Source organism: Tursiops truncatus, chromosome 4, assembly GCF_011762595.2.
Source record: "Tursiops truncatus isolate mTurTru1 chromosome 4, mTurTru1.mat.Y, whole genome shotgun sequence".
Classification (NCBI taxonomy): domain Eukaryota; kingdom Metazoa; phylum Chordata; class Mammalia; order Artiodactyla; family Delphinidae; genus Tursiops; species Tursiops truncatus.
Window position 1 is genome coordinate 98,874,352 of NC_047037.1, and position 24,038 is coordinate 98,898,389.

A 24,038-nucleotide genomic window follows, 5' to 3' on the forward strand; every position below is an offset into this window, starting at 1 on the left:
CTGATGAACCCAGGGGCAGGACAGGAATAAAGACGTAGACCTACTAGAGAATGGACTTGAGGACCGGGGACGGGGGAGGGTAAGCTGGGACGAAGTGAGAGAGTAGCACTGACATATATACACTACCAAACGTAAGGCAGATAGCTAGTGGAAAGCAGCTGCATAGCACAGGGAGATCAGCTCAGTGCTTTGTGACCACCTACAGGGGTGGGATAGGGAGGGTGGGAGGGCTGCGCAAGAGGGAGGGGATATGGGGATATATGCGTATATATAGCTGATTCACTTTGTTAAACAGCAGCAAGTAACACAACATTGTAAAGCAATTATACTCTAGTAAAGATGTTAAAAAATAAATGAAGCCACTATGTTTGTAGAGTACAAGTAATCAGTTAAGAACATTATAATTTTGAAAAAGAATTGTTTCATATTTTATATTATCGTCTCATTGGTTGTTAGCAAACTAAAATTTGAACAAAGTAAAATAGGTATAGCTAAAGGGAATGACATTATAAACTACTTTGTTTTGTTTGTTTTAAAAAATTTGAACTAGACCATCAAATGAGAGAGTACCTAATTTCACCTTCCCACTTCACACCCCATCTCTATGCATCATAAAGTCAGTTAATTAAATAATACACAAGAGAGACCTTAATAAGGAAGTTGACATTACAATAATTCAGACAGTACTTGAAAAACAAAAGCTATAAAAATTTAAAGATGGACTAAGAGGGTATGTAGAGAAAAAGATTGATGCTGTCAGTTTGGATTCATATCATTATATTCCTGAATTTATAGTAAACCTACGCATATCTTACTATGACATTATTCATTGAAATTCTCTCCTGGATATAAACAGCATGCTTTGAAAATGCAATTTAAAGTTAACCAGATAAAAAATGATCCTTTAAATAATTTTTCCTCAGGCTGTAAATTGACTTGGGAGCCACTCTATGCACCCAAACTCCAGGTTTACACAAACATATTTTTCAAACTCTTCTCAAACGCTGTTGTCTCTTCAACAGTATTATAAAAGTCACTTTCATGACTTTTATAAATCAGTAATTCAGAATATGGTTTTTGCTGTCTGCTGCTGCTGTCAGATGCTTCTAGGGTTCTAATCCTGCACCTCCACTCATTGGTTATCAGATTTTGGTAAAGCTACTTAAGTTTCTAAAAAGAGTTATAATCTTAGCAGAATTAAAAAGATAATTTGTGTAAACTGCTCAGCAGACAGTCTTGCACATGTTACTGGTCATATTACTCCTAATTAAAATCCTCCCATGAATCTTCAATATCTTCATAAAGCGCAATAAGCTTAACATGGCCCAAAGAGCAACTTCGTCTTGTTCTTGGCCCCTGTATATAATTCTCTGCTTTTAGCTCCCACCATTTAATTTTTCATGTCTCCTCACTGTAGTCACACCAAATAGTTGGCTCTTCTTTAAATTTTTCATGCTGTTTCAGGTCTCAGCGCTTTTGCTATTCCTTTATCACCCTTCTTTAAAGAATGAGCCACTGCGTCTCATCCTCCAGACCTTCATGATCTATTCATGTTGAATTAGGGCAGCTTCTCTATGCTCTCATAGCACTCTTTGCATATCTGTCTGGTAGTACATGTCATTCAACCTTGTATTTTTTAATTGAAACTTTAATTTTCCTCCCACAAATCTAGACTATAAATTATGAAAAGGCAGAGGTTGCAGGTCTTATTACTTTTTTATCCCCAGAGACTCACGTAGAGTATGGCACATATTAACTGTCCTATATATTTTTCATTGAATGAATCAATATTATACTGGGTCATTGTAAGTATGGGACCTTTCTGCTAAGGAATTTCAAAGTACTTATCTTTTACATAACATCTGAAAGAATTTTAGTCCTGAAAGTACAATAAGTTGAAATTTAGAGTTAAAACCAAATACAATATTTAGATCAGAACTTATGTTTTCTTATTAGACTAGATTGCTTTGTCTAAAAGTCCCAGACAAACATAAATGAATTATCTAGATTTAGACCTATGAGTTTGAGAGTACATTTCTGACTTGATGATATAATACTCAAAAATGTCATACTTTTAAAAAGTTAGGTGAATTTCTTCTTCTGTGAAATAAGACACAATAAACACACCCTGGACAAGACAATGATGTGACTCTTCCCTGGACCAAACTTTCCTTGAATTGTGTCCTTGGCTTTGCACCTAGATTAAGTCTTGACATGTGGGCAGGGAAGAAAGCAGTCAATAGGACATAGCAGGGACATTTTTTTGAATATTTTATATTGCTTTTGATTATGGAGTTTTGTGATAACTACATTCCCAATAATTTCGTCTCTAGCTTGAAAAGTCAATAGTGTTCAGTGGGATTACAAACGACTATCACAGATATTAAACATCCAGGTTATAAGTAGTCTTTTTATTCCTTTGTTCACTTTCCCTCCTTAAGCTGTATTCCTTCTTAATTAAATATTTCAGTGCTTTTCCACTTTTTAGTTAGATATAGTTGTAACGAAAAAGTTCTTATGGATCAATGTTGTTCATTAACCTAAAAACAACAACAGAACACTCTTTCTGTCATATAGTTAGAAACTCACATAGCTTCACTTTCAGGGAGTGATAAACTGCGGGAATTGTGGCTTAATCAGTGGTCTTACCATTAGCATTTTATAATTCCAATGGAAGGACTTGGCAGGATGGTAGAGTACTGGCCTTGGAAAAAGATAGCCCTTAGTTTCAAATTTTAGCTTAGCTTTCTTACCAGCTGCATGAATCTGACAAGTTGCTCAATTTCCCTAGGCTTCTGATTTCTCATAAGTAAAATTAGGAAAATAATACTGGTCTCATTGGATGTTGAAACGTTTAAAAGAGACAACACATGTAAAATACTGCACATCATTTTTGGCACCTATGAGAATAGGCTCAATAAATGCTAGACATTATTATTGTTATTCATAAATAATTTTTAAAATAAAGTTGCTATTCTTGAATTCTTATGCAAATACAGGTATTTTAACAGTGATGGGAACAGAATTTTTTTTTTTTTTTTTTTTTTTTGCGGTACGCGGGCCTCTCACCATTGTGGCCTCTCCCATTGCGGAGCACAGGCTCCGGACGCGCAGGCTTAGCGAACGGCATGTGGGATCTTCCCGGACCGGGGCACGAACCCGTGTCCCTTGCATCGGCAGGCGGACTCTCAACCACTGCGCCACCAGGGAAGCCCCAGAATTTTATTATAATTAGGTATTTAGATATTTTTCCATCAAAGTACATAGCAAAAGCCACCTATATCATCCTTACAAAGATAGCAATGTGATGGATTTCTAAAATTGAAAAAATAATTCAATGGTAGAACTGGGTTTAGAATGAACATGACATTTAATGCTATGTTACATGACTTTGGAATGCCTCACTCCCCTCTTCTCCCATTTTAGTTTTCAATGTTGACGCTATGAAATTAATTTGAGTTTCTAATCAAGCCCATGCATCTAATATTTAAACTTATAATGTGCATTTCAGGGGAGTTTGTCTCCTGACCACTGTTTTTATTGATCTAATATAACAAGCCAAAGCTGCATAATTTTGAACTAACTGCTAAAATCATTTGCTCATGGCTTTACTCTCTTCCAAGTATTCATTAGTATCACATTATGATGCCAAGACTGGCGGACAATTAGGTTAACACCACCCAGTGAGACTCTCTGTGTTGTGGCCTGAGTGATGAAAATATTTAACGATAGCACCAAAGCATTAACTGAAACGACTGTATGAGTATTTACATGAACAGAATCCTGCATGATGAGACTATTCAAAATTTGGGACATCAGATTTTCAACTATGAGGTCACATTGGAACCGCACTAAATTAACATCTTATTTTATATCTTTGTGTGAAACTTACTTTCATCTCCTGTTTCAAACTCAAACTTCTGACTGTATCCACTGTACCCTGTTGCAGTCCTCACTCGGATATGAAAAATGTACTTGGTGGCTGGCTTGAGACCTGTGATGATGGCACTGGGGGCCTTGGACCTCGTGGAGGAATAGGAGAGCTGCTGCTCATGGTCCTGGAGACAGAAGAGAAGAGAAGGGGAGTGAAGCAGGGTTATTTTCCTTTACCTTGACACACTGTAAAGTCAAGCTGAGGAATTCTGCTCTCTCAAAAATACTGATTAAGAACTGATGCAAGCATGGTTTTCCATAATTTAGTGCTTCGTTTTTCACCAATTATAATGCATATGATATGGTCTTGATTTGGAAACTTTTTAAGAAAGATGATGATCTTGTATTTTTGGTGATTTGGATTTCTGACCCGACTCTAAGGAATGGTGGTGGCGTGAAGAGCATGTTTACACAGAATGGCAGCTGCATCTTGAATAAAATGGGCACATCAGATCAGACCGGGCCAGCAGCAAGCAAGGAGCAAGGGTGGGAGAGTTCAAGTACCCGCTACTCACTTCTACCCGCAGGTAGTGCCAAAATGCCGGCGCTATCCGTGGGTAGACCTGTGGGTGAAAGGAAAAATAAATTAATTGTTTTTTTAAAGTTTGCGATCTTTTATCCCGAATCAACTGCATTGTTCTGAAACTCAGTGATTCCCCAGTAGTAACACTGAAGTTGAAGCAACTTAAGACATAAAATGATGAAAATTTTCCTTTGAGGGAGAGTTGACTCCTCTGCAAAATACCACAGTTTACTTTGTAAAGATGTACGAGATACATACTGATTGTGAGGTAGATTTTTTTTTAATCAAAAACAAATTTATGGTTACCAAAGGGAAAAGGTGGGGCGGGGGAGAGGGATAAATCAGGAGTTTGGGATTAACATACATGCACTACTATATATGATAGATAACTAACAAGGACATACTATATAGCACAGGGAACTCTACTCAATATTCTGTGATAACTTTTATGAGAAAAAAAACCTAGAAAGGAATGAATATATGTATAACTGAATCACTTTGCTGAACACTTGAAAGTAACACACATTGTAAATCAACTACACTCCAATAAATTTTTTCTTAAATACACACACACAAAAAAAACCAGTACATACTTCTTATTTTCAAAGAACCCTCTGGGAGTATATGTTTCAACTGTGTTGACTTCTTGCCCTCATTTAATGCAGCCAAAAGACCCTGGGCTTGTGTTGCACCATGAAGCCTTTGTCCGGTTTGCTGTTTTTATTTTTTATTTATTTGTTTTTTAACATCTTTATTGGAGTATAATTGCTTTACAATGGTGTGTTAGTTTCTGCTTTATGACAAAGTGAATCAGCTGTACATATACATATATCCCCATATTTCCTTCCTCTTGCGTCTCCTGCCCACCCTCCCTATCCCACCCCTCTAGGTGGTCACAAAGCACCGAGCTGATCTCCCTGTGCTATGTGGCTTCTTCCCGCTAGCTATCTATTTTACATTTGGTAGCGTATATATGTCCACGCCGCTCTCTTACTTCTTCCCAGCTTACTCTTCCCCCTCCCTGTGAGGTAGATTTTAAAACGGTCTGCCTGTGAGGGAGCATCAAAGACACAGCACAGTATGAAAGACAGCACACCTCAGAAATCAGCAGGACTGGAGGCTTGGTTCCCAGTCACCCGTGGTTAACTGCCAAACTACCTCTTCTCACTAACAGGAACCACAACTGACTGAATGCCCTCGTCATTCAGGGTCTTTTAAGTGGGCTGTCTTGTCCACCACCTCAGAACAATTTACTTGTGCCTTTAAGAGACTGTCCACAATATGCTGGTAGTGGGAACACATTAAAGTCAATACTGTTTTTGTATAGTGTTATTGTTGAATAACTTTATAATGGTGTTCTACTACGGTATCTGAAAAAAAAATTTTGTAGGAACAACTCTTTTAAATTCATAGGTCAAATTAGGCTACCAGGCCCTTGAGTTAATTCTCCACTATTCTCATTATAAAATATCTAAAGATAGAGATTCTCAGAGATGGAAGTAACTTTCAAGATCATTAATTAAGTCACTCATTTGATGCTTAAATTCGATCTATAATATTCCCATCAAGATTTCATTTAGCCTTTGCCTGAAAATATCTATTGTTCAGGAGACCTTCCAGGCAAACGAAGTAACCTACATACATGCAGAATGTATCAAACTGCATTTATTGTCTGGTGATGCTATAAGATTTAGACCTATGAAAATCATTTTCCTTAAGCTACTTTTGAGAAAAAAAATCCTTAAAGATCATTTTAAAACTTTATGGCCTTGTTTGTCAGAACTTTATATGCTACATGGTTATTCTCTGTCTAGCTGAGGAATTGAATTTGTCATCTATACCCCAAATACAACTGTTTATTAAACACAAAGTACAAAGAAAAATGAGTAAACAATAGCAACATTTTAAATAAAAAAGACAAAACAGATAAATTGTAACTTATATTTATCCCTAGGTCATTTGCAGATTAGAAAGTAAATAAATATCTGCCTGTTATAAAATCCAAGAAAATAAATTCTATAAAATCATTGGTGGCAGTAATTATCTGCTAAGGCCCTAAAGAAGAAGCTTTCTAAGATGAAGGCCTTTATAATTAGGGGGTTTAACACCCATATTGTGGAGAAAGAAAGTTTGTGTTCTATTGGAAGAGATAATACTGTTTCTGGTAGAAATTTGTAAAAACTTTTGGATTGTTCATTCTTACATAGAAGAGGAGAATATTCCACCTCTCACAGAATTTTCTGCAACATTAGAGTTATGGGGTATTCTGAGTAGCATTGCACAGTATGAAATTATGATTGAGAGAATTTTTAAATCCTGAAAAAAAGAATTTAGTCTTATCCTTAAAGAGAGGAGATACAGATTGAAAAATTTACTTAGAATGGCACCATAATAATTACACATTATGTCTTTGCTGCTTCACAAAAACATAGCTAAATAGTAATTTATTACTCAGTAAAGTTACAGGGGGCAAAGGACTCCTTTTGCAAATAGCTTTTAGCATGTCTGCTGTTATACAGAAGTGTATCTGTAGCTATATCCCTGAAATAAAAATCATTAAGTAGGAAGTATGCTTACATGGTTCCTCAGCCTACAACACAGCAGTGAGGGGGTAGCTGCCTTGCCTCACATCTTGCCTCCTCGGATCATGCCAAGAAAGAGAGCTCAGAGAACAGTCATGCGAATTCCTCCTTCCAGTGCATATCAGCCCCCTCTTCTCCTGGTGTTTCCAAGCTCTTGGGAAACTAAGTTAGCACTTACCCATGAAAAGCATAGGGCACTTACTGTCCCAGAACTTTGGCTAATTGCCTTTCTCCTGACACATCAACTCCAATTCAAAGTAGCTGTCACCAGATAGAGACAGTGTTTTGCTGCAGAGCCATCGAGATCTCTTTATTCATCCATGGGGGCTCAATTCTGAACATGCTTGAATAGGGTATGTGTGAGAGTTTTTCTAGAGTTTGTACCATATGGAATTGCTATTTGCATAATACCTATGTCTTCAACTTTCCTAGGTAATACATTCCATTGTTCATAAAACTATAAGTTTTTTACCCTTGCTAAATCCATAATAAAATCTCCTCATTCTTAATATTATTCATTTTAGTACTTTCTTTTTTTTCTTGATCAAGCTTTCCAGAGGCTTGAACCAACTTTTGGCTTTATCTCTCTATTGTTTCTTTGTTTTCTATTTCATTTAATATCTGCTCTTACTATAAATTATTTTCTTTCTTCTTTTTTGTGTTAATTATATTGTCTTCTAACTTTTTACATTTCATGCTTAACTCACTAATTGTCAGTACACCTTTTCAAATACAATTTAAGTCTACAAATTTCACTCTAAGTACTGCACTACTGTACTTCATAAGTTTTCATGATATATTATCAACCAGTTCTGAGTATTTACTAATTTCCATAAATACACTATTTCTTTTAGTCTTTGTGGCAGATCCAGGATTATTATTTCACACTTTTAAGGGTCAAAACAGGTTGTCAGGCAGTAAATAAATGGCATAAAGTGAAGCTCCAAAGGCATGACCCCATGGGTTGCAAAGTACACTGGACTGTGGATAGGCGAGCACTGGCAGTCTTGTGTACTGAGAAGCATTAGCTCATTGGCTGAACGTGAAACAGTTTTTGCACTACTTCCCCTTGGATAAGCATAAATAATAATATCAATCATGGGACAAATCATTTAATAGCAATGCACTTTAATGTACTGTTATGTATATCATTTCCTAAAATAAACATATACACAATTTCTATTTTATATATTTGTATTCACATATACTGAAAACATAGTTCAGAACTATAGTGTGAACACAGAGCATTCACTGTCAAACAATATGCATGTATTACTCTCTAGAGATGTAGACTTTTTTTTTTTTTTTTTTTTTGTGCTACGCGGGCCTCTCAGTGTTGTGGCCTCTCCCGTTGCGGAGCACAGGCTCTAGACGCGCAGGTTCAGCGACCATGGCGCACGGGCCCAGCCGCTCCGCGGCATGTGGGATCTTCCCGGACCGGGGCACGAACCCGTGTCCCCTGCATCGGCAGGCGGACTCTCAACCACTGCGCCACCAGGGAAGCCCTAGACTTTTATTTAAGGTTCTCTTCTCAAGGGCAGAGTCTGCAGCTTAGTCTCAGGAATTGCCCCGTCCCAGCTGCTGAGGATCTAGGTTTTCCTGGGAGTCTAATCTTATTGTTACATTGAACCTTTCATTTGCTTAAAATACTGACTCTGTGTTTTATCTCTATAGATGTCAACTCTTCATGGTCACTAACAGGGATGTTCTTACTAGAGTCTGGACCCTCTTAGCATTCAATCTGAAAACTAACTTAGTTAAAAGAAATAGGTTCAGGTGTCCAGTCACTATGGCTGCATCTTTCTGCAACCAGAGGTAACATGGTCTGTTATCAACAGAAGGCAGCATGTAAAGAATTCTGGATTAGAATTCTCCTGTCTTGGCTCGATTTTGGTTCTGCTTCTATTATGTACCTTGGTAAATCACCTTCAAGACTTTGATTTGCTCATACAGAAAATTCATTCATTGCACCAATATTCACTGAATGCTCTCTATGGGTATGGTTTTAGGGCTCTATAGTAGATCTGGCTTACATAATCACCAAAGTTCTACGTAAACAATTATATTCTATAATTTTTGTATGTTAGAAATACAAGTCCGCTCTCTTCTGCTGTGATTGATTCTCATCATGCCTCATCTTAATCTCTTGAGTTTACCGTCCCACTTATGGAAGTAGATGCAATAGGCCCACAAAGTGGTCATCTTCTGGCTGGTTTGCTTTCTCTTAAAGTCTTTGGGTCTAGGGGGTTTTCTCTAAGATGTTACCACATTGTTGTATTTTTTAAAAATGTTAAACTAATTGGATTACATATGTGATTAAAAATTATGTTGTAGAGTTTTTTTGTACAGATACATAGATCTAAATATATATCAGCAATCATAAGATAACAACCATGATTTATGCAGTGCCTTACAATTTGCAAGGTGTTTTCACACACATTCTTTATGTAGTACTCATAATAATCTTGTGAAGCAATAAGAACTGGTAATATTTTTAGTCTCACTTAGCATATGATGAAATTGGTGCAGAAAGAATAAGTAACTTACCAAAGCACGTCACATAACTAGTCAATGGCTTCTGTTAAAGTTGTGTTTTTTCACTATCCAATTTAAGCAGATATGTGCAGGGCAAAAATGCTTATAAATTAGACTTTGAGCCAAGGTTATTTTTTTCACACTTTATGTTCTTGATTATCTGATCACTAGAAATAACTTCAAATTTAAGACAGACTGTGAACCAGATAGTAATGATTTGATGGCATTAGAATACTTTTATATAAATAGTTCCTCAGTAGTAGAAACAATTTTCAACATTGAAAATTTCAAAGATAAAATTATTTTCTACTAAGGTTAACACATCCAATCATTCTGCCTTTATTTTTTGTCTATTTTGATATTATGTCATATAGACAGATTCCAGGAAATTCCAAGGGGCTTATAATTCACCCAATCTTCCAAGGAACATAAAATATTCGTGTTTGGGGCTTCAGAATAGAATTTTTTGATAAGGTCCAGGAGATTCTTCTAGAATTTTTTATGCATGATGGTACTCTACATGGCTTTATTCACAGAACAGTACTAAGAGGACAGACTAAAAGCGTTGTTGGATTTTCCTTTATCCTTTCAAGTAAGTCATGCCAAGTTTAAGTCATCAGGAATAGGTAAAAGTGCTATTAAAAATTAGCACTCTACTACCACAATCGTTATTTTTTAATTAGCAAGGTTCTAATTAAGCCAATGGTAAAGCTCCTGTTCTACTGGCTAGGAGATTGAAGCTATAGAGTCCTAAGAAAAGAAAAAAGTGGATATTAATAGCTCTGCTAGGGGTCATCTAAGTCATTTTTTTGTCTCTTTTCTCTTTCCATTTTTGTGTCTGTCTTTCTTACCCTGCCTCTCTGTCACACATACAAACACACACACACACAAACACACATTCATCAAACAATTCATGACAGAAGACTGTTGAGATGTCTGCATAATAATCTCTCAAAACTAAACAAATTAAAACCACATTTAGAACATGATTCATTACCTGCAGAAGAATATTTTCCCTGATAAAGCAAGAATTGCACAGCCTAGAAACATAAAGTTTGAAAGGTTATCAAAGAATCCTGTTGCCTAAACAATGGTATTAGCAAACCTGAAAATATTTTACTTGAATGAAAGAAGTTATTTCACATGACCCTAGGAAAAGGAAAGCTTGTGTACTAGATCCTGCCAGAGTTTAACAATTGCTTTCCAAAGAAGAGAGACAATGAATTTGGTGTATTTTATTTTATAGGTCATTATAATAATGAGCCCTACCTGGGCGCAGGTACTTATCATACCCTGGCTGAAAGATTCCTTAAGATTTTTCATATTTTTACTTTGATGCTGCAATCTCCTGATTACTAATGTGAATTCCCAAGTGCTATAGAAGTAGAAATAAATATATTTGTTCCTGGAAAGGACAGGCTTCTCTAAGATCAATATATGGGCATTGTGCTTTGTTCCTCAGTTTGCTTTTGAATTTAATTAGAATGAGTCAATCTCTGAGAGAGTCATGAACTCCTAGTGCACTCCGGTTGTAGGATTGGCAAAATAGAGCATCAGAATGAGCTGTGTGAGCCCAGGAACTGAAGTTATAGCATGTCCATAAAATAGGCATACTTATATAAGAGCTTATAGTCCTAAAAAGTCATCTATTTTCATTCTTGTATCAGCTGCTTTGATTCATCCCAAAGAAGTGTTAATCTATACCTTTTTTTTAGAGCTTTTTAGAGAGAGAATCTTATTCTACTCCAGGCAAACCATAAGGTACACAGGTTCTTCCTAATTATCTTACTGAAATTTAAAAACAATAGTTTTTTTAATATGTGGAAAATGTCTCTCCTAATGATTGAGCTATAATAAACCATCATTTTCTCTCTATTAATTATGACTGTCTACCTAGAAATTCGTAGAGGATTAACTGAAAAGATTTAGAACTAATAAATCAGTTAGTTAGCCAACATACAATTATCAGTTGCTTTCCTATACACTAGCAATGACCAGTAAAATTATATTTTAAAATATTCCACATACCATAGCAACAGAAACCTTATAATGCTTAAGTATATGACAAGAAATATGCAAGACCCGTATGAGTAAATCTATAACAGTTTGCTGTATAAAAAAGAAAATCCCTGGTTTTCGTAACTGTAATTCAAAGATCTTTTGTAGAATACTACATAGTAGCAGTAAAAGTAGGAATCTTATTTTTCTTTGTTCTTGAATGGATTAGCTGTTAATGTGGAACTGTTAAATATAATCATGTCTGATTTAGGTTTTTAGTAGATATCTAGGTGAGAACTTTTCTTCCTTTTTCTTACACTGTAATTTTGTTTGTATTTTGTTTTTAAAATGTGAAATGGATTTTGAATGTTATAAAACAATTTATCTGTATTTGCCAAGGTGATTCTATGTTTTTCACCTTAATGTAGTATATACTTGTGAAGAACTATCTTTGCATTCCTAAGATAAACCTTACTTGTTAATACTTGGTTATAATATAGTTCTAAAATTTTTATTGCAATTTTGGATTCAGTTTGATAATATTTCAAATAGAATTTTTATACCTCTCTTTATAAGTGATCTTGGCCTAGAGTTTTCTTGATTTTAACTTTTTTTATTATCAATATCTGGTTATACTATTTGGGTTAAGCTATATTTAAGAGAATGTATTATGAAAATTTTCATTTTTTAATGTTCTTCAATAATTGATATAACATGGTAATTATCTGTTCATTGAAACCTTAATTGAAAGACCATTTCAGAGACAGATATTTGACCATCTTTTAAAATTATTTCATCCTATATTCAGATATTCTTCTTATTCAGTTTTGGTAATCAACAGAAAATTATCCATTACATTTATATAGTACATTTATTGATGTAAATTTACAATTAGGCTTGTCCTATTATTGAAAATCTCTTCCATAAATAACATTTTCCTCCTTCTAGTCAAGCTTGTTTATCAGTCTTCAAAACCACTGGATTTTGATTTTTTAAATCAAATATACTTTTTTTGATTCAGTTTCATTAATTTTTGCTTTTACACTTATTCATTCCTTCTTCCTCATCTTTTTAAGGTTTGGATATATATGTATCTCAATGTCTTTCATTTTAGAATAGTTTATAATTTAAGTCTTTTCCCCTTTAATATGTGTTATTTAAGATAATATTCTAAATTTTCAAATAAATAGATATCGGGGTGAGATGGGGGGATTTTTAAAAAATTTTTAAATTTTGTTGCATGATTTTCAAGGAATGATTCAAAGAATGAAGGAATAATTTTATACTACCTGACTCCTTCCTCTAGTTATTTCAATGCGTATCAATATATATCCCTAAGTAGTCAGCAATTTCCTCAAAAATGTGATATATAGTTGCTTCAAAAAACAAAACAAAACAAAAAAGCAAAGGAATGCTGGATGCATAGTTAGTGTTTAATACATATCTACTGATTGATATTCACAAAGGAATACCTAGCCATCATTTAACACCTTGTGCAGCTCTGGTCACATATCATTAGGAACTGGACTACTAGAACTCCTGCTCCAATGTAGGAGCACAAATTGGGATGGCTTCCAGCTCACACTGATTCTCCTGTGACCAGATCTAAATTAGCCCCACAATCAGGAGAAAAGGGGGCTGGTGCCCAACAAAGCTGATTGCCCTGGAGATAAAAGCAAGTGAAAATAATTACGGATTTCTTATCCAATGACACTGAATCCATCACGAAAAATACAGAAAGAGAATTACGTTGAATAACCTCAGCTTTTCTGACTGTTGCCTTCCTGAGTCTAGAACATTCTGCTCTGCCTTGGATTCTACATTTTGACATCCTTAAATAATCATCAGAGTTGGGTTTTGTTGCTGGTAGCCAAAAGAGTTACCTTCTTTTCTCACAATCATTTAAGTACACAAGAGGGAGTTTCTAATTGGGGGAGAGAAGGGGTTAACAAGCTGGTTGGTAGGGTGTTCTAAGTTAGTGGGTAAGGTGTTCTGAATTTTTTTTAAAGTAAAAATTGGCTACTGCTATGACAAAATTACAAATTAAGCATAAGTAAGAAAAATGTAGAAGTAGATATTCTAAGTACACAATTACTTTTTGACTGCACTTTTGGAGAAGTATCATTTAGTATACCACAGCTATAATTTACTATAATCAACTTTTGATTATCCCCAGTAATCCAAAACAGGAGATAACCCTAAATCACTTTTAAATGCATTCATGACTTTTTTTCTTATATTCCTTCCAATGTGTATCTTGTTTCACCTAAAATGAAATTAAATGCACTCCTTGAACATTAAATGTTGAGCAATAGTAGGAGATGGCAGCAAAGTATACCTGATGGGAGCAGTATATTGCTCTAGAATTAAGCATTCATAATTGATTTTCAGAGAACAGATAAGTTACATGTAGATAATTAACTGCTTGAAATTGTGGTTAAATTTACTTTTAGGGAAAATGGCTAGATTATTCCAGTGTGACCTTTACAAAATACTGGTGCTAGAATGAGACCAATGGAGTCCTAGTGGTAGTCAGTTTGTCTATGAAAACTGCAAAGATTATACAATCTCAAAGAGTCAGGCTTGTTGTAAGATAAAAAGCCAAATAACACGTAAAACCCTTTTACAGGCTCCAACAAATGTGTTTAGCATTATTTCTTTCTTTTAGGAGTTATTATCAATAGGTGGTGCATTTAATTTAGGGCAATGATAGACCTATGCCTTGAGGTAATTCTGCAGATGCTGTGAGAGGTCTTTCTAAAAATTTTATAAGTGTTTTGCTTGCCTGTTAACCTCTATATTCTCACGGCTTAATGCAGTGTTTCAAGCATATTGTAACCTCTCATAATTACAATGATACATGATACATCATGATACATTAGCCAAGTATGCTGAACAAATATATTAATGAATTAATTGCTCTATATGTTTAGCTTTTAAATTATACATATTGTTATAGCAATTTAAAATTAGTGTGCATAAATGAATGATAATTCAAATGAGAGATGAGAAAAATTGTTTTGCTGGCTTATGGTACTTCCATAATCAAAATGCAATAATATTATGTCATTATAGCTGGCTTGTTTTCTTCAGAACATTGTGGAGAACAGCCAAGATTCTACTTGTCAAAAAATACTTTGCAAAACAATATGCTTGGAAAACCTAAGATTTGTGCTGAAATATCTTTTAATACATATATATTTTAATATTTATTCAGTTTTAACTTTCCCATCTGTCTTTGTGTAACCTACCTTATTGCAGATGGGATATAGATTTTTCCTCCATGCTCTATTACTCTATAAATATTTATAATGGTGTTCAAGTAGAAATTCAATGTTTAAAGCTTGATACCTGTCTCTGAAGAAAGTGTCTCCATCCCAAAATTCCTTAATGATTTTCTTAAAAGTATGTCATAGACAAACAACAACTTTAAATTTATCATTCATTTTTAAGGTTTTGGGTAATTTATAAGAATTTTAAAACCATGTGTAAATTTGGTGATAAGAATAATAACATACAGATAGAAAAAGAAGGGAACATATGTAGAACAAAACATTTTAAAAATTCATATTTACTGAAGTATTGAGGATGAATAAAATTATTTATCTAAAAAGGGAGAAATGAAAAGGAAATTATAATCACTATAAGAATATTTGAGGATTACACTTAATTTAGACATTTTTTAGAAAAGTTTACAAATTACTGCTGATGTCAGTAATTTAGGTCAAGTACTAAAATAGCTATATAAAAGGCTAAAAAACAACTTTTATCATAAAATTAGGGTAAGTTATCAATAAATGCCACTGAGAGGAAAAAAACCACACTAAACATCTTTGGAAACATTACTACACATATGTTGACTTCTTCAAATATAAATGGTATTCCAAATGTCAAACTGAATGTTTTCAAAGTTAAACCATTGGAAAAACATGGCTGAATGGAGTGGCATAAAACTAGAAAGGTAACACATGCATGGTACTTTGATTAATTCTTCCTTAATTGTGGAATGTGGATTAAAAAAATAATAAAGCTGGGAGGTATAACATGTTTTTTAGAAAAGAAAAATATAGAGCAGTTAATTTTTTTCACAATAGTACTAATTGAATTATATGATAGGTAAGAAATATGAAGAATAGTAGAGAACAAGTCTTTGAAAATGAAATAACTAGACAGTAAATGTAGGTGACTGGCCTCCAAAACTGTTTCTTCATTGCTAGATATTCTGACGGAATTAAAGTGAATAATAAGGAAGGTAAGATTTATAGATAAGAATAATAAAGAAGGCAGAATTTCACTAGAGTGAAATTGCCTTAGAATACGAAAAAAAAAAAAACCGCTTTGTAGAAGTGTCCATGGAAAAACAGTTATCTTCTCTGAGTATCATTAAAGGCTTACATTTGTCCAAATTAGCCGCAAAATATGGTGATACAAGAGCTGCTTCTTGCATTGAAAAGGGGCAGAAATTCATTTAAATGTACAAGCATGAGAATGCCTTAGTCTCATTTAGAATAGGAAGAAAACACTTTCTGAAGATTTATTTTTCATTTTTATCTTTCCCATTTAAATGTATGTTGTTGCCATGGTGAAACTTTAATTTTTTTGTTATATTTGTTGATGGGTCTTAATTGTGATCTGATGACAGATATATTTGTTTTGTTCAAAATTGAAACAAAGATATCTATTAAGATTGATGTACCTAGGGGCAAGACAGGAATAAAGACACAGACCTACTAGTGAATGGACTTGAGGATACGAGGAGGGGGAAGGGTAACATGGGATAAAGTGAGAGAGTGGCATAGATATACATACACTACCAAACGTGAAATAGATAGCTAGTGGGAAGCAGCCGCATAGCACAGGGAGATCAGCTCGGTGCTTTGTGACCACCCCTCTAGGTGGGATAGGGAGGGTGGCGGGGAGGGAGACGCAAGAGGGAAGAGATATGGGGACATATGTATATGTATAACTGATTCACTTTGTTATAAAGCAGAAACTAACACACCATTGTAAAGCAATTATACTCCAATAAAGATGTTTAAAAAAAAAGATTGATGTACAAAGCTACAAAGCATAAGTTATGTTTCAAGGAATGCAGTCCCACCTCCTCAAAAGAGAGATTTTAAACCTTCTTTGTAAGTGATATCATCTTGACTTGAAAAGCATCCCATTATACTCTAAATAACTCAGTATTTTCAGTTAATGATCTAAGGCAGTCATTGCCTTTAAATGTCCTCAGAGGACTAGTAATATTAAAATGTGCATCAAATGAATGCCTCAAGATTTATAATAAAATACAATAAATAGGTTTATCAAGATACTGTGACTGGAAACTGAGTAATATCTCATCATTGACAGAAAATAAGTAATATAATATTAATAAACATTGCAGTAATTGACAGCTTCCCACAGATCACACACACACACAGACACACGGTTCTTCTAGTTTCAATGCTGCTGTTTAAAGTCAAAGGAACTTATAAGTGTGTAGATGACTACAGACAGCGTTAAAAGCAAGAAAAGGAATTCAAGGCAAAGCAAACTCATTTTCCAGAAATATTATTTTAATCTGCATCATTATCAAACAATGGATGTATATTATTTATTTACTCCATGTATAAACTAGTTTTGAAATCAAATTAGAAAAAGAAAATTATGATGAAGTAATAAGTTAAATTTAGGGTAAAATAAAGTATAATCTGGACCACAGTGAAGAAGTTCTTTGCTGGTAGTCACAAATGTTGCCCATTTTAAGTATTCATGCAGTTTGTTCTTGGTGGGGGGTAGTGGCTCTAGTAATGGATGCTTTTTCCTTACACATGCAGAAATCTTCTTATTTTCAAGTTTGGGTAATCTGATCTGTATAATTCTATTTTATTTGAAATGACCACATTGGCACAACCCAATGTACAGTCCAGATTCAAAGAACTGAAAAACTTCTTCGTGGAAGTTTTCTTTTCTTTTTTTTGCTGTACTTTTCTAAATTAACTAATTTTTTACCCTACAATATCTCCAGATACAATTATTGAAATAGTTTTAAATTTTTAGAATTTCATACACATTCAAAATTAATAAATTTGCTTTGGCTTAGTACTAAAATATACTTATTTTTAAAATTAGTACAGACTAGAAACAAAGCAGGTAATATAATATTATGTAGGTCTAAAATCAAGTACTACAGCAGATTAAAGATGGTGGCAAATTCTTTTACACCCCTCTCATTGAAAAGTCAGATCTTTGCCGCCCATCCCTTGAATCTGGTCTAGCCTGTAACTGATTTGACCAATAAAGCAGTGTAGAAGTGAGACACTGTCAATTAATTGCCCAGTCTCTAAGAAAACCGGCAATTTCCACTTTTTGCTTGGAGCTCTGAATTGTATGGCTAGCCTGAGACTGTTAAGCTATGTAGAAGACCAAGGTAGCCACTTGGAGGAGCCCTGAAGAGAGAGGAGGTGAGGTGGGAGAGAAGAGAGGGAGGGGGAGGGAGAGGGGATGATGATGAGCTCCTAAGCATGGCCATTCCTCAGGTGTTCCAGCCCCTAGCCTATTTTCTATCATCCCAACTGAGGTCCCAGAAATTGTGGAGCAGAGATGAGCTGCTCCTGATGTGTCCTGTTCAAATTACCTGACCCAGAGATTCATGAGATGTAATACTTATTAGTTGTTATTTTTAAGCCACTACCTTTTGGGGGTAGTTGTGCAGTAACAGGTAACTGGAACAAGCAGATTGACCATTAACTTGCATTTCATAGACCTCTAATACGGATTGATTCTATTTTTTGTCACTAGATTGGGTGATGATATTTTGAAGATTCTGTCTTAACACATGAAACTCAATCAACTTAAACATTCCAATTATCTGATTCTTTGGAAGAGTCAGATAAATTTTAGGCCTGCAACACAGGTTAAATTAGTCAAAACAAATCAATTGAAAGTATAAACAGAACATAATATAGTTAATTTTTTTTTAATGTTAACACTTTCATAGTATTATTTTGCAGGCTCTATAAGCTCTCCCAATACCCAGAAAATCCTCAAAGCTTCTCTGTGAAGTAGGTCTTACAAATGACAAGACTGAGATACAGAAAGATCAAGTAAGTTGTCCAAGGTTACTCAATAAATTAGTGATAGAGCTGGGATTTGAATCCAGGGAGTCTAGCTCTGGATTCTGTGCTGTTATTTATTACACTATGTAGCTTCCAATATTAAGTATTGTACTACAGCCACATATCATTAAGAACTTTATATATTATGTTAGAGTTTATATTCCCTTTTTATTAATATATTGACAAACACAGAGGTAAAGATAATCTAGATTCTATATATTACAAATAATTCACAGTCCTAATCATAGTATGAGACTGACGTTCACAATACTTAGTCTAACAAAGGTGTAAATAGCTTGTATTTTGTTGCTATTTCATGGGATTTTGAGTACTCATCAAATCACCTCCTCTTTTTACAAGGTAATAAGGCAAGAGGCTCATTAGGAAGAATAAAACTGTTATTTCTTTTGTCACAAAAATTAAGTATCTAAACTCATCTATGAAGGCAAACTAGAAAGAGTAAGCCAAACTAATTTCCTTTATTTGAACTTTCATTTCAATTTTTCTATCATAGTGAGTTTAGGAGGATATCTATGTTACAGATCAAAAAAACTAAGAGCTTCTCAAGGCTTTATTCTGAGATTACTAATTCTGTTATAATTTCAACAGGATATTCTATATTTACTGGTAAACTGATGACCTTACTAATTAAAGTACTGAGTTGGAATTTAGAGATACAGTGCTGTCTTTCTCTGACTCACAGAGAGATGAATGTAAGCATTTCATAATATTACTGAGCCAGAGCACATTCAGATGAAAAATAAACATAAAAACCTCAGCTTCATCCACCTCACAACATTGTTGTGTTGCATCAAATGAGAATGCATATGAAAGCATATTGTAAACTAGAACGTCCTCTTCATATACAAGATAGAATTGTTATTGTTGCTATTGGTATTATTAAATAGATGTCTATGTAGTTGGTGGAAAAATCTGTCACTTAGGGTAAGACATAATATTTTAATAATGAATTATATTCTGAGTTAGTAGATGGGAATTGCATTCGTTATTTAGTAAATTAATCACTCAGAACTACAGAAACTTTCATCTTTTAATTCCATGTCAATAAAGTTAGTAGGAAAAATCAGCTGAATGCCCAGAGTCTGATGTTTTATGTAATTAGGGGTGCAGTTGAGATCTATGGGTGAGAATAACACCAATGTCTAGAAATTTCTTCAGATGACAGATCCACCTTTAGAGTTCACTACTTGGGCCTCAAGTTAGTACTTGCATCTGTGAGCATGACCAGTTGACTACTTGCTAATGTAGCTCTCACTGGTACAATGAATTAAAAATAGTGATTTGTAATAATCCTTAATGTGACATGTTTCAGGAGCTAAGAGGCACTATACATCTGTCAGCTACCGCCACCTATTTGTCATGTTACAGATGAATAGCAATAAAAAACCTTAGCCACTGTGCTAACCAACCAGTGAACTAAGTCTTCAGAAGGACTATATGGTGGTCTTTTAAAAATATGTAGCTGTTAAATATATTAAGGTAAAAATGTTATGATGCACAATTCACTAAATAGGAAGAAAATTACCAAGGGGTTGTTGATAGCAGCAGTTGTAATAGCTAAACACATTCGGGCATAACTAAATTAGAAAGATTTCGTCCATCTACCTGCTGTGATTTACCCCATGAAATCACAAGAATCAAGGGACATATGGGAATAATGATTGCATTGATTGCCTTCTTTAAATGTCCTTGTGTGATACAGAAGGGTGAAATATAGGTTCTGGGAGCAATTTGCCTTTGCTAACTGAAACAGCCCAAAACAATTAATTTACACTGCATTCAACCATAAAGAACTGCAGAATACTTCCTCTGCTAAAGCTTTATATTTTCTAATTAAAGACTTAGATTTTCTATTACTAAAGGTTTAAGGAGTATCTAAATTAATTCTAATATTCTTCCTTTTTCAATCATTCTGTGGAAATGTTGACACCTCATAGTATTCAAGTCATTAGTTTCTAATTAAAATATATACACATATAGGAACATAAACCTGTCTTTTTCAACATATATAAATTGAGACAAAATTTCAAGAATAAACACCTAAACAAACTCAAATAGTGTTTACCATGAAACTTAGAAACATTAAAGGAAAACAACTTTTCAAATATTAGAATTCGTAATAATGAAATTTTCTAATTTTCTAATGATATACTCAAGTAAATGGGAAGATGTCTATTTTTACTTATTTTCCCCTAAAAATATTAGATCAGTGTGGATTCTACAAGGTCACTGCAAATATATGATATTAAAACACAGCCAAATTCTGCAGCAACACAAATGTTTTTATGAGCAGCAGGTGTATTCTTTGAAAGACAGTAAAGCTATTAACAGCTCAGTAAGGAGTACATAATACTAGGCTGTTAACTCAGCCTCCCTTATAAGAGTACTGAGGAAGGACATTTTGAAATCATTAAGATAAATGCATTTTCAAAAGTAGCCAATGTGAATGCTTTAGGAAGAGAGGTTCATCTAAACTTTATCTCATTAAAGTAATGAATTTAGTCTTGATTTGAATACGCCCATCCAAAAAAATTATTTAATTACTCTAAATAAAAATCAAATCATAATTTTGAAACCAAATATGTTCTATTCATGATAAGTATTTGAAAATTAATTCTAAATTATTTTATTTTTTGAATTTGAGGCTTATTCTAACACAAATCTACAATACTTAGCACAGGTACCTGCCATCTAAGAATTTGGTAACGCTATTTTAATGAATGAATGAGTGATGTCCCAAGATATTTTATAAATTGTTGACATTTCAGTTGCTCACCTTGGAAAAATTATTTGTGATTTGACTCCCATGAGGACACCTCTAGGTATCTGTTTCAAAGTCAGACAGACTTTGGTTTTATTAGTTTATTGTAATTATTTTTTCCTATAGTTGCCTCACTCATTAAATTATTTAAAATTTTCTTTTAATTTAAAAGGAATGAGGCTGTCAAAAATGTTTCTGGGTACAGATTATTTGAGGCACAGAATATTTTATGATGCCCAATAAACTATATCTACTTTTTTATTTTTCATCTTTTAAATAAGAATTTTATAATGAATTATTTAATTTGATTTAGATATAAAACTATGCAGGGGCTTCCCTGGTGGCGCAGTGGTTGAGAGTCCACCTGCTGGTGCAGGGGACGCGGGTTCGTGCCCTGGTCACAGAGGATCCCACATGGTGCGGAGCGGCTGGGCCCGTGAGCCATGGCCACTGGGCCTGTGTGTCCGGAGCCTGTGCTCTGCAACGGGAGAGGCTACAACAGTGAGAGGCCCGCGTACAGCAAAAAAACAAAAAAACGAAAAAAAAAACAAAAAACAAAGAAAAGAAACTATGCAGTATTTAAAAATTAATAGAAATAGAACAAAACATATTTAATTTTTTTTTTCCTTAGAGCTCTTGCCTCAAATTCATGCTTCAGTGAAATAAACAAAACTACACATCAGAATGGCAGAGTTACTTAATAAAAATGTTGGATTGATTTATACTGGCACTGAGGATTATTTTTCCACACCCCTCATTCCGAAAGTAAAGAACAAAGGATAAAGAGAAAAAAAAGATATATACATCATTTAAAAATAATGTTCTCCTACTATAAAAGTATGAGTGAGCTAAAATAATTCCTCACTTGGCAGCAGGAGTTTGGCTTAAAACAGCACTTCCCAAAGCGTTTTCCATGGAACGTTATTTCCAAGGAATATGTGTTGTTATGGTTAAAGAAAAAAAAGTTTTATGATTGTGTAAGTTTGAGTCTTCTGGGGAGCAGATTCCAAAATGTTGTTGAAAGTGAAGATATTTATGGAGCGAAATAACTGTGCAGGTAAAAATCTGTGCAAGGAAAGGGATCAAGTTAGACAAGGAGAGCTTTCAGACCCCAGTGAAAGTCTGATTCCTGTGAAAAGAGAGATGAAGAAATAGAATTGGGTTGAAAATGCCTCAGATGGCAGTGTAATTCTGAAAGTCTCTTGGCCAGGTATATGGGAGCCCCAAACAAGTTCTGCATTCATCAAGAAAGGCCTGGCTCTACTACTAGGGGCTCAGGAGGAATGGTAGATCCCACAGCAGCTGGAGACCTTCCTTTCAGCAGGTTCTCTCTTGAAGGGAGATCTAAGTAATGCACTCTCATGGCTGCCACCCGGGTCATATAAATTTAGAAAGCACTAGGTTAAATAAAATTAAGTAGGTTACTTTGCTGCAGGTTTCCCCCAAGCATTTAATTATGCCCATGTGTTTTTTTAAACTCCAGAGATGGAAAATATATGCTACATTTTCCAAATTGATTTGACCATGCAACCCTATGGTGATTTAAAAAAATTCCATCTATTAAGACTAGCTCTATGGTACATATTTTGAGAAACATTAGTTTAAGATAATCTGTATTAATATAAATTCTGAGATACCATGAGAAATATCATATGAACTGTTTTCTGTCTCAATGGTACCATTAGCTCAGATTTAGCTCTTTCTTCCTATTCAAGCCCCTACCTCTTTCACAGAGGTATTTACTATCCTTGTGTTGGTCATATCCTTGCTTAAAGAATGTGTTATCACATCTGTATGAGTGCATAAATAATACATTGTTTAGTTTTGTATGTCTTTGAGCTTTCTACAAATATTATTATACTGTATGGACTCTTCTGGGACTGCATTATGTTTCTAAGGTTTATCATACTGTGGCATTACATTTTGTCATAATATTCACTTATATATTATGTTCATGTACATTTGTACATAATGTTCATTCATTTTCACTAATATACTGACTTATTTCAACATACAATTTATTTACATCTTTTTCTAAAGATGAAAGTTCGGATTTTTTTTGAACAATTTTTCCTTAAACATTGCAGGACATTTTCTTGACCACATATATAAGATTTTTAGGAGTAAAATTGCTGGGTCATTGAATATAAAAATGTAGAAATTGATAAAATTACTTTCCAAAATGATTTATCAGCTTACACTGATTCTAGAAATGTAAAAGTTCATATTGCTCTGCGTCATCTCCAGTTCTTAGAAATCTCAGATTTCTTAATTTTTGCCAATCTATTATGTGTAAAACGTTATCACATTGTGGTCTTAATTCACATTTTCCTTATTACTAATGAAGTGGAGCATCTTTTCTTATACAGGTTGATTTTTCTATTGGGTTGTTCTTTTTATCGTTCTCTAGGATTTCTTCATGTATTTTGCATAATAATCCTTTGCAAGTTGTAAACATGGCAGCTGTATTCTCCCAGTTTGTGGCTTGTCTTTTCGCATCTTAATAGGGTCTTTGGAAAGAAAGAATTCTTAAAATGAAAGTAATCAAAGTTAGTAAGTTTTCTTTTATTGTAAGGTCTTTC

The 24,038-nt window shown here is 34.2% G+C and overlaps 1 protein-coding gene across 1 annotated transcript in view; it reads right to left on the reverse strand.

The window, feature by feature from the left end:
• The window catches only part of EPHA6 (EPH receptor A6), an 868,762-nt gene that overhangs the window by 309,278 nt on the left and 535,446 nt on the right, over positions 1–24,038 (reverse strand). Inside the window, exon 7 of the mRNA XM_019922241.2 lies at positions 3,893–4,058. Coding sequence (XP_019777800.1) covers positions 3,893–4,058 — 166 coding nt within the window. The remainder of the gene's footprint in view (positions 1–3,892; positions 4,059–24,038) is intronic.